Source organism: Ictalurus furcatus, chromosome 11, assembly GCF_023375685.1.
Source record: "Ictalurus furcatus strain D&B chromosome 11, Billie_1.0, whole genome shotgun sequence".
Classification (NCBI taxonomy): Eukaryota; Metazoa; Chordata; class Actinopteri; order Siluriformes; family Ictaluridae; genus Ictalurus; species Ictalurus furcatus.
In genome coordinates, this window is record NC_071265.1 from 22,993,570 (window position 1) to 23,005,853 (window position 12,284).

The following is a 12,284-nucleotide window of genomic DNA, read 5'->3' on the forward strand; positions in this document are numbered from 1 at the left end:
TGACTATTAGTAATGGGTTTCCTCATCTATCTCACACAGCCGCTGGACGAGCGAGTATTACGGAATGAGATTCAGACAGGAGATCATTCAGATTGAACCATGACGCGATGAAAGCCACCGACATTTAAGAGTGCTCTAGAAGACAGCTTTAAATCTTGCCGACATTAATAAACCAGCTCTTAATAATTCATTTTTAAACAAGCAGGAGTCTGATTTCATCAGGTTGCTGAGTGCGGGAAACTCGGCAGTGTGCCGTCTCTTCCCCCATCTGCCTGTTTACGCTTGCTTTGTTTTTCCACTGCCTTTTGTTTTCACCATCAACTCGACAATAAACCTGAAATGCCTTCTGACAACTAAATCGAGGTTGACTGAGAAGACTTTTCAGCGTTATGTCGACTATACACAGCACACTGTGGTCTATACTGCTTCTTTAAACCAGAGGTTCTCATACCTTTTGTAATTAAAGCCCCCCCCCAAGCCTCCCCAATCATGTAGCATGCGCCCCCCCCCCCCATGTTCGAGAAGACCAAGTATAATGATTATCTATTCTATATAAATCCGTTTTGATAGATAGACAGACATATTTTTGCTTTTGTACTTTTATAAACAATTTTTCATAACTTGTGATTTTTTAAAATAACTTTTATAAACCTATATAACGGACAGGTGTGGAACACGAATGATATAAAATGTTTCTGAACACTAGGACTACTCCGAACAAGAGAACTAGGCTGTAATAACGTGGACTATTTTACACGTAAAACGTGTGCATTCCACTCGTCTTGCATTCCAAAAACATTCACATACGAATGATGTAAATTAGGACGAAGGGCGCGTCTCGTTATCCAGGACATCGTTAAATCAATCAGTGGGACACCTGCGCGCGTTTCTTTTTACGTTCACGTCTATCAGTACGTTTACGTGGACAAAAATAATCCGATATCAACCTGATTAAGAAACTAGCACGTAAACAGCGATTTCTGATGACCTTAATCCGATTAAAGTCACACTCGACGTAAACACAAAATGGAATTAAGACGTGTGGAGTATTCCTGTCTTAGTCGCATTATGGACGTGTATTACAGACATGTACACACCTTAATCACACTATTAACGTCGTGTGGGACTTAAACACGTGCACACACGGCAGCGCTCAACCGTTTGATGCGTACTTACCTGCTATATAGTAGGCGAGATACATGTATTTCAGCTAATATATAGTATGTAAGTACGCGGTTTGGGACGCAGCCCACGGCTTCAAGCAGTCGTACAGCGTGACAAATAATTAACCGCACTTGAAGCTTTCGTGAAATTAAAAGTAAAAACACCCAGAACTGTATACGGTACCATAACGAAGACGAACTGTATGTCGATAGGTGAAATTCTGGAGGGACGTCGGACGGCGTGGCGCGGTGACGTAATGACGTGTGCCGTTAATCCATCTACGTTCTATAACATGTAAGACGGGAACATGAAAGGAGTATTCTAAAAGCGACTCATGTAAACACCTTAATCACAATGCTGTCTTATTCAGAATAAGCTCAATAATTAGATTACTGCTGTCCATGTAAAGGTAGTCTCTGTTAAATCAATAAGTGGGACACCCGTGCTTGCTTCTTTTTACATTCATGTCCATGTCAGCTGCCGTGCGATCGACGGGGTGTGCTGCGCCGGCTCTCAGCCACTCACTGAACAGAGCAGACGCAGAGAGAGGTGAGAGTGCAGCAGGAAAGCAAGACCGCGTGCTTGCAGGACAGTACTGGCCACATTTGGAAAGCTTCTAAGGTTTGTCCAAAAAAGTCGCTAGGCACTTTTTTTTTTTTTTTTTTTGCAAAAAAATAGTGGTCTGAAAAGTCGCCAAGTTGGCAACACTGGTCTGCACTGACAGCTAGATAAAAGGGAGGCTAAGTGTAAACGCAATATAGCGTAAAGCTAGGTTAATAACATTGCTAAACGGAGATGGGAGAAAACCGCTCTTCTGCCCTCGCACGCACAGACACTCCAGCGCAAAAAAAAAAAAAAAAAAAAAGGGTTATTCAAACACTTGATTGAAAGTATTGTGGATGAAATGCTTAACAAAAATGACTCGGGTGGAGAGGACGGGATTTAATCTAAGGCGGCCTTCATCAGAGCTCAATTTCTACCCTTAAGGACGAGTGACATTAAAGCTCTTTAAAGGGGGGGGGGGAGCCAGTAGATAAAATTGCTTTATATGGGAATCCCTTTCGAGACCGTAGTGCTGTGGAAATCCTCAGCATGGCCATAGATCATTTTATACAGCGATTAAGAGACATGTGTGGCTCTGGAACAAAGATTTCAGTAAGTTATCTCACTACTGTATACATTAAATATGATTACACCAAAGCGCTGTTGAATTCTCCAATCGGATTCATCGGGTGGCGTTGATTAATGTTCTACAGCAGTACGCCTCTGTCAGTAGTGCTGGGCTAGAATTCAAATGACAAGTGCATTATATTAACGCACTTGTTCTAATGTGTTATATTGTTTCTATAGTAACCTCTAATTCACAGAGATGTGTATGGCTGACATGCTACATAAACCTAGACTAATAATAAATGGATTACTGTTATGTAAGAAAGGAAAGCATGTAATCGTTCGTGCATCATCTGTAAGGTCACGCCGATTAAACTTTTAACGGAAGACGTCCCGGCTGTCGTCGCTTTTTAACGATTAGTACGTTTTCCACCACGGTCGAGTCTTCATTCACGAGGAATTCCAGTTCTCGCGATTACTTTTTTTTTGGTCTTATTAACTTCAAGAATGTGATAAAAAAAAAAAAAAAACCAGGAAGCCTGGTGGGGGAACAACTGTTTGTAGCTCTTTTAAAGTAAACTAACTAACTTGTCTTGTGGATGGAACTACAAATTGATTTTTATTTATTTATTTTAAAAGCACGTCATTCGTCAATAATGAACAAACTGTAATGTCTGGCACATTGGTGTAATATAAAAGGTATAATATAATAGAGGACAGGATGTGCTGTTATTGTGAAATAAATCAACCCTGGGGTCCCATCATACCACGCTCTCAGTGATCATTTTCCCGTAACAGCACCCCCCTGTGTTTTTATTTTCTTTTATGTAACTGAAACACAATTAGCCAGTTAGACCATTTGGATCTTCAGGAATGTTTCGCTAGCTGGTTGCTTTGCATCAAAAGTGACCCTGACTCTGTATTATAATATAACCAAAGCCTCTACAAATGGTCGACGCCCACAAGCAGCATACCATATGTTGACGATCCTCAGCTTCAAGTGACCTTGAAACAGAAGATTATCCGCTTGGTTCCGCTGCGAGTAGTCAAAACAGTCTCGATATTGTCTCTTAAATGGCAAAAGTTTCACAAATCCCTCCACAAGTGCATTTTAATAAGCGTTTGTGTGTGTATAAACGATGAAGTGGAATTCTTTAACAGGGTTTCATTGCTAGTGTTCGTTACTAGCGAGAAAGTCACTGGCGGTGTCGCTCTAACACGCCAACCGGAGCCGACTGACCGTATATCTGTCCTGTCTGAGGAAGCGCTTGAAGCCTTGGCCATCTCAAGCACTTATTTCTGACGTCTGTAAGATCCATCACTTTATTTTATCATTCTATCATGGAAGCATTACACTCCCAGTGGGACCATTAATGGATGTGAGGTTGTGTTGGAGAAGTGCCATGCTCTACAGCCTTTAACAAAAGTGCACTGGACGAACTCAACGAGTTTAGACTGGAAAGTTCCTAGAAATCAGGATTCAGGACACTGGTGTTATATCTCCGCTCCTGGCTGCAGACAGAGCACAAACTGTCCTTGTAATTTTGGCCTGATTTTGACTAGCAGCGTTGGCGGAATACGATGTAGCGGAGTCTCAGCAGGTTTGCGCTGCCCTTGGTCATTTCTGCTGTCGTTGAGAAATCAGCGAAACGAGATGGAGGCCATTCCTCTCTTTTAGCACACCACAATTCAGTGACTTTGCAGACGCTTCAAAGGCAGCATGGTACATCATTAGTATCAAAGTCTTGCCCATATTCTCCATCGCTAAAGGCAAGGACTCAAGGTGGTGTTTGTGTCTGCATGAGGCGCTTCGATAACAGATTGCCGCAAATTCTCTGCATCAAAGTCGTCTGGAAACTCGCCGCAGCTAGAGGCAAGGACTCTCTCTGGTGGTTATGTCTGCATGACGCTCCTTCTACAGGCCAGGCTCCCTATTAAGAAGCACACTGTACATCCTCCATGGGACCAGTCTTGGGGTACACAGTGCTACTACACGTGGTTTTTTTTTTTTTTTTTGCTAGACAGAAGAAATGCTGACTTCATAGAAAAGAAGTGAAATTGATACTGAGGCCACACATGACTGGTTCCCAAACATATCGCTGGAACCTGGCGTTCTAAATTAGTGATACCGAGGCTTCGTTATGCAATTTTCTGAAACACAATGCAGTTTTAAAGTAAATGAATCACAACAACCTTTGTACTTTATGATTCCATGGAGTGTATTACGTGCCGGATAACAGCGTGTCCCAGATTTTTTTTTTTTTTTTTTACCTCTACAAATTTAGGTCAATTTAAGATTCTCACGTAACACTACTTTTCTATTTCCGTGGGAGGGAACAATAGCGTGCACGGTACATTTATAGAAAATACAGAACATGTGTAATATTTAGGGTTATTACAGTGTCAGGTTTGCACGCTTACGCGCAGTGATTAACCTTGCATTGATCCCCCCCCCCCAATTCAAAATCCTAAAAGGTCTCTGATTAAGTCACATCATTTGGGGGTTTTTGGTTGGTGTGGACAGACGGATGTTGATAGAGCATGTTAAATATATATGGAAGTATAACAGTGCCACAAGAGAAGATGAACCTAGCGGACTGGCATAAAGTCGGCTTGAAGTCGGACGTTCGACGTTGGCAGATATGCGGAAATTAAGGGACCGTCTCTAAAGTTACATACGACATTGGTATACACGTTTCTAACTTCAATAGCATTTGAAGAGAATGACTTACAGTCATATATCCAACTGTAAAGTGTTCCTCTAGGTGTCCGCTATAATGCACATGTTTGTTTTGCCTGTCAAATGGGAACAGGAGGGTCACTGTATTTATTTTTAGAGAATGTGGGAATCTGTGGATTCAGAACTACAGGCAGAATCGAGAGGTCGAGAAAAGAAAGAGAGAGAAAAAAAAACGGGGGGTGGGGGGTGTGGGAGAGATTAGTAGACAAACAGAGAGAGAGAGAGAGAGAGAGAGAGAGATAGACTGATTTGAACTTGATTTTATTTATTGGTTTCTTTTTCTCTATCCTGCATACGTTTATACGTCCTCAAAAGACTTTGAGAGTATGTTTTTTTGTTTTTTTTTAACAAAAAAAAAGAAAAATACTTATAATAATTTTCTAAACCTGATTTTCTGTATGTCTGTGTATATGTTTATGGGTCCAGTATGACATTGTATGTTTTTACATGTACATACATGGGTATAAAGGTATACAAAAACAGCCTCAGACCCCCTAGGGTTAAAATGCATTTATGGGGGTTGGAAGGCAAATGCTATGGTGACCTACAGAGATCACGCCATGTACTAATGCACAAGCGCAATCAAGTGCACTATAATAAATGCTTAGAATAAAGGTCATATACTGCATTAAAATGAGGTGCATGGAGCACAGTCATTTTTAGTAAGATAAACACAAATACACTGCAAAGACGTCCGCATGTCTGCGATTTACTACTAAAGATTTCAGTGTGCGTGTTTTTTTTTTTTTATTCATTTTTTTTTAAATGATCATTAAATGCTGTTATAACCATGAAAAATGTTCAACCCCTCCATTACATCACCCCTAGTCATAATGCAGTGTTTCACACCTGGACTTCGGACATGGTCACAGAGATGTTGTTGGGTTGAACAGTTAAGTCGACACACTGGTCCACTCTGGAGGCAAAACGCCAGGGTTCATCTGCCCGCTCGCACCGGTCCTTACGGGAGCAGCTACACACAGAAACACACAACACACAAGATCACGCAACATGTTAAACACTACACCGTAATGTCACCACACCACTCACTCTGAATGATGCCCGTATGCCGGAACAGAGCTTTCATTGCCTCCCGTGTCCAATCCAAAGAAATTGACAGTAATTTTTGTAGATAATGCTTTCACAGGCAATAACTTTTACAACGTCAGGCTTTCAAAATGTCAGCTTACAGGCAAACCGTGACCTCATTTAAAAGCGGGCGTATGCATACGCATCTGTAGGGTTCAGCTCTCTCGAGTTCCCACCTAATTTAAATGCTTATTGCAAATGCTACAGGGGAAGTCACTTAACTCAATAAGGGCATGTTGCACTTACTGTACTTCTAGCTCACAGGAGAGACAGAATGAAGTCGCTACACCGGCATTAAGACTATTATGTTAATCATCTAGTCTGCCTAGTAGCCCGAGGCTCTGACGCTTGGTATTTGAGGCTAGAGACGCTCATCAGACATTTACTGAAGGAAGACAGTAGATATGAACGGGAGGTTACCATGTTGCCTTACTTTAATTTCCATTTACATGCCCTCAATTAAAAATCATGCTAATGTTCATCCTCTGAGGAAGATGGAGCGATAAGGAAACCGCTTTCTGTGTATTTGGGTGAAGTTTAATTAACGTCTCTGGGTTGCTCTCATCTCGTGCAAGGCAGTTCGAAAAATCAACAAGTTCCTACTATTTATTTACTTATTCTTTTAGGGATGAATCCATAGAGATACCGATTCTCGTAAACGATGCTACGATACTAAAAATCCGATACGATGAGACGAGCCTAATCTCGCGCTAAACGACCTGGACAGATGTTCACGATTAGTGACAGCGATCAAAACAAATCAGAACGCGAACCGTGAAACTAGCGAGAGGAGCTACAACAGCATCTTCTTACAATGTAAGGGACCTGATAAAAACCTGATTTATTGCACCTTTCAAGGGATGGTTTAAAGTTGACACAGAGCGGTATCGGCGAGAGGGGTCAATAAAAGTGAGAGCGGTGAAATACGTGCGCACACGAAGGCATTCGCGAGCGTAGAGCAGTTCAGCTCAGCGAGCACTGCGCGCCATGCACTTTCTTAACACTCTCGAGTCAAGACGCAATTCATTTTAAATGACCACGCTTGCTGATGATGCTCCGTGCACTCAAGTTATAAAGTCAAAACGTCGCAGAAACGAGCATAACCAGGGCTAAATATAATATTCCATCGTGCCCCTGATGGATTAACACGAAGTACATTGCTCAAAACCCAAAACAAAAGAAAAACGGTATTGATTCATCCCTATCTTATTCATCAGAAAAAAAAAAAATGCTTAAAGGCAATTTCACGCACACGTACAACACTCCCGGCTGAACCCAATCACCCTCGAATTAAATCAGTGGCGAGACGGTCTGTCAGACTCAGATTTATAAGGTGATGCAGAAATGACAACGGTAAGATTTATAGTTCGTAAGCCATGTGCTTCCTGTTACAGCATATATGATCCTTTATAGCGGACGATAAAAGAACGCATCATTCACACCACATGGCCGATTTTGGCAGGAACATGTACTCGAGTATACGTGGGATATGGTTTTGATATATATATATATATATATATATATATGATATGATATTCAATCCCCAATATACTCACACGTTGAGCAGGACACACCAGCCACAGTGAGGATCTCTGGAACCCAGACACTCGGAACACGTCGTGTACTGATCGCAGCTCTCGACAGGAACACGCTTCACCTAGACGCAGGGAAAGAAATATTACACTCATTAAGGTCATTTAAGTAAACGCTGTTCCGTGCACCGATTTCTCGCTATATGTGCCCACAGACAGCAATTAGGTGACGTAAGAGCAGCTCGAGGCTCCATGCGGCTCATTCGTATGTCCATGTGCACCGGGGTGTGCGTGTCACATTTGCTCCTGCCTGCATGTGGGGAGGGGGAGAGAGGGGGGGATTTCACAGGTGTGACTGTGTGCATATGTGAAGGAGTGACCCTGCTTCTCATGACCTGCTGGGCTTTCTGACAGTTACCCCATGGTGAACCTAATCTCGCCGACAGTCACCAGGAGAACGTGGTGCTCGGGACGAGGAAATGTGTGTTTTAGAAAGTAGAAAGAGCAGGAAAAGACCTGATTTTTGTGGTATTTTGTGAGGTTTATGGTTGGTCCTGGTGTGAGGCATATTTTTTTGGTGGGGGTGAACCGATTCGATACTCAGAATCAGTATTAACAAAAAACAAAACACACACACACACAAAACCCGATTGGATATCAGAGGAGAAAAAAAACCTCGAATTTGACCCTGTAAAAAAATGAAAAACACTGGAATTGATTTGGGATTTATTTATTTATTTATTTATTTATTTATTTAGCAATGTAACTCTTTTTTTTTTTGGGGGGGGGGGGGGGGGCTGGTAAATGCTTACATATCAAACCACTTGACTGTATTTTTGTGAGGAATGTATTTTAATATGTTTATATTTTTACAAGTCATTTTTAGGTGAAAACTGCAGTTTTATCAAAGTCATGTTTTAGTGAAGCACAATTTTATTTTATTTTATTTTTTTAAAAAGTGTGCTCCAGTGAAAGGTGCAACAGTTCATATTTTCCATTTCTTACTAGTGCAAATAATGTGGAAAATTATGTGGAGATGATATATAAAAAAAATTACAAGATAATAATACATAATTACAAAGAAAAGAAAACTGGGGAGGGGAGGGGAGGGGGGGGGGGGTTTGGAAACCTGCCTTCCTGTCCAGAATGTACGTGTTTGTACTTGGATTGGCCTCCCGCCAGTCATTTTACAGACACGCCCCCAACGCTCCGTTCACATCTTCATAAAATTCATTATAAGGAGAAGCTGCATGTTCTCTGAGCGCGCAGGAAAGTTATGTCATTACTAATAATAATAATAATAATTCTAGGTAGTATGCCAACTCTAGTTGAACCTCCTTAAGTTTGGGCTGGGGGGTGGAGCTTTGTTAACATGGCCAGAATTAGGGCGGGCTCAGTGAGTAAAAAAAAATTAAAAAATAAAAAAATCGTCCAAATCTTATTCGACTCCACCCATTTTACCGTTGGAGACCTAGCGAACATGTTAGAGCAGGGAAAACGCTAAAATGTTCAGGACACGAGGTATTCCAGGGCCTGGGTTGGTCAGGAGAACCTGTGATGTAGATAAACATGGCAGGAAGTTTCAACTCGACTAAATTCTTGCAGACCCTCCCAAACGAAGTCAACTTTAATTCACAAAAGTTTAAAAAGGCGGCAGAGAAGGAAAAAAAAAACCTGAGAGGTTTAATAAAAGCTGGGCAAGCTGAGTGCAAGAGACGTTATTGCATTGAGTCTTGAGGCCAGTTTGAACAGTGTGTGTGTGGTGGGAAAGAGAATCCTTTTAATCTGACTGCAAAAACACTAAACTCCATCCCCTTAGGTCAGTACGCGTGTGTACGTACGTACACAAACACACACACACGCACACACACATGCACATGCACAGCTTGAAAGAAACTGGGCAAGAGAGATGAGTTGGAAGTCTGCCAGAGACTGAATGGCTACAGACACAGTTGAGTCAGAATGGAGAGAGAGAGAGAGACAGACTGAAGTGAGAACAGATGGGTTCTCAGGAACAGCAAGTTCAGGATGGGAAGTGATCAGGTATACGTTCGAGAGGTTGTGGGAGCGTTGTGTGCTAACCAACCCTAAGCTCTTAGCGGCTCTCTGCCTAAATGAGCTCTAGAACAAGCTTCCCAGTGACATGATGAGGGGGAAAAAAGGCAAGTCTGGAATGGCATGCAGTTGTGATGTCATCACTGGCTCTCCTTCTCTCCTGCTCGTTCACACACACACCTACACAGACTCCTGACGTTGGGAAATATAACCGTTTCATAATCTTCTGTTTCGCGAGCGATAGAAATCAATGTGGCACTTGTGACAGGAGCCAAATGAAGTCAAGTAAAATGACAGACATCAAACATCGCCTGATAATGGACCTGTCAACACACACACACACACACACACACACACACAGACACCTTAAAAAAAGGTCTCTCATCTCCTTCAGGCTTTCATCGATCACATCTGTATCTACAGATCATGCAGTCGGAGTTCAGAAAAGATCAGAAATCAATTTTGGTCATCTACAGAAGCTCAATATACATGAAGGAACCAAATTGGAGTAAAATAATTCTCATTGTTGAACTTTTATTTTATTTTTTTTGGAGGCAATAGATTTGAACTGTAAACAAAAACAAGGACAAGACAAGCTAATAACTTAATAACTAGTATTACTGCAGAACTGAAAGCCATTTAAGAGCTTTACCGAGCGAGGAGACAGACAACAGCCTTAAATTAGGCAGAGATCTTAGCTTTCCACGCCAAAAAGGATTGTTTTCCAATAACAGCACGTGCTACAGTGTTTTATTCCTCTTCTACCACGGCAGTCTGACATCGATTACGAGTTCAAACTTATTAAGGAATGGTGCTGGGCGATATATCGCTATAATATCCATATCGTGATAAAGGTTTACGCGATACATTTTTCGGAGATATCGTTGGCATGGTGATTTATTTATTCACTTATGCATTTTGAATAATTACAATTTAAATGGTACCGAACGGATGCCGTTAATCCAACATTAAAAAAAAAAAAAAATGTAAATCTTAAACTTAAAAATATCGTCGAACTCAGTTTGATGTTTTTTTTTGTTTGTTTGTTTATTTTACTACAGTTTTGCAGACAGTTAGCCAAGTTATATATCATGATGCGCATTGCGTATCTTCGAAATGTCCTCAAGTACCGCGATATAATATTTCGGTCAGCCCTATTAATGAACGTGAATGATTCAAAAGCATGCTTCAATCATATTTAATGTAATGGAACAATCCATGAAATAAGTTGTCATGTTACCATCTACCGTGGTGGAAAACACACTGCTCCAAGTAAATGCTGACACTGGAGACTCCTTCTATAAATGTTAAATAAACATCTCCTTATAGAAAACCTCATTACATCAATGATTAAGTGTTTTTTTGGTTTAAATTTGATTATATGACATGTCCATCATACTGTCTCCACAAGTCCCCGTGAAAGAGCCGTCATAGAAACGATAACATATTAGAACCACTGCATGAGACCTGTATTACAAATCAGAACTACTGTTTACGTTTACGGCATTCGGCATACGACTTACGTTTATCTCATTTATACAACTGAGCAAGTGAGGGTTAAGGGCCTTGATCGAGGGCCCAACAGTGGTAGCTTGAACTCCTGACCTTCTGATCAGTAACCCAGAGGCTTTAACCACTGAGCCACCACTGCACTGTTACAGAAAATCCATCAACACCTTCTGACCAATCAGATTCGAGAATTCACCAATGCTGTGGTTATATATACAATAATAACTGTAAAACATCGCAAAACCTTACACAACCCCAACATATTGGAATAAATATTTGGCATCATGATGCATGTCCCTGAGTATCGATATCCCATGTGCTTCATTGTGCACTGCGTAGGTCTGTACTGATCCTGCACAAGTACGCCAAAGCCAGCTGAGTGAAATCTGTCATATCTGCATGTCAGTGATGTGCAGCCTGAGTGTCTGACCTTTTCCTCTGCAATCTTTAATGCTTTCACCAGCTGCTCATGTTACACTGTAATGTGCGCGCGAGCGTGTTCTCGCCTATAAAGAGTCCGCTGTGCAGGATCTCTCCGGCAATAAACTCGACCCAGTAAGAGAACGGTAAAACATTTAGACCCAGAAGAACATAAAAGGCAAGCAAAAGCGCACAGACAGATGCACACAAAAGCACACATACACAGCTTGATACCTAACTGCTGCCAAGTGGGAGGACAGGCGAAGACCAGACGAACAGACAGACAAACAGACAATCTGTCCATCTCTGTGATGATTGTAGGATGGTAGAATTAACACCTGTGTACGAAAACACGACTGAGCAACACTCCGACTCCAGATAACTAAATAACATGATAACAGTTTAAAGACTGCACGCACTTAATGCAACCCGTGTCCAAAAAAAAAAACACAAAAAAAACTATTCTTCTGTACGTTCCTGCAGACAAACTCGTATCTAAAAGGAGCGGCACACACTCGAACAGCGGGTTCTCTGAAAATATTTGCAGTCGGGACCAATTTAACAGCGAAATCAAGTCCACTTGAGTACAAATGGACCTCGTGGAGGTGATTTAAACGCGTACAATATCGCGTTTATTCGTAACAAAATCGTTATTAGATTCAAGT

General features: G+C 41.4%; 1 protein-coding gene across 3 annotated transcripts in view; it reads right to left on the reverse strand.

The window, feature by feature from the left end:
* plxna1b (plexin A1b) overlaps positions 1-12,284 on the reverse strand; it is a 236,687-nt gene that overhangs the window by 83,156 nt on the left and 141,247 nt on the right. For all 3 annotated transcript variants that reach the window (XM_053636054.1, XM_053636055.1, XM_053636056.1), the window contains exons 5-6: positions 7,660-7,760; positions 5,864-5,987 (exon numbers count right to left, since the gene is read on the reverse strand). In XM_053636054.1, coding sequence (XP_053492029.1) covers positions 5,864-5,987; positions 7,660-7,760 — 225 coding nt within the window. The remainder of the gene's footprint in view (positions 1-5,863; positions 5,988-7,659; positions 7,761-12,284) is intronic.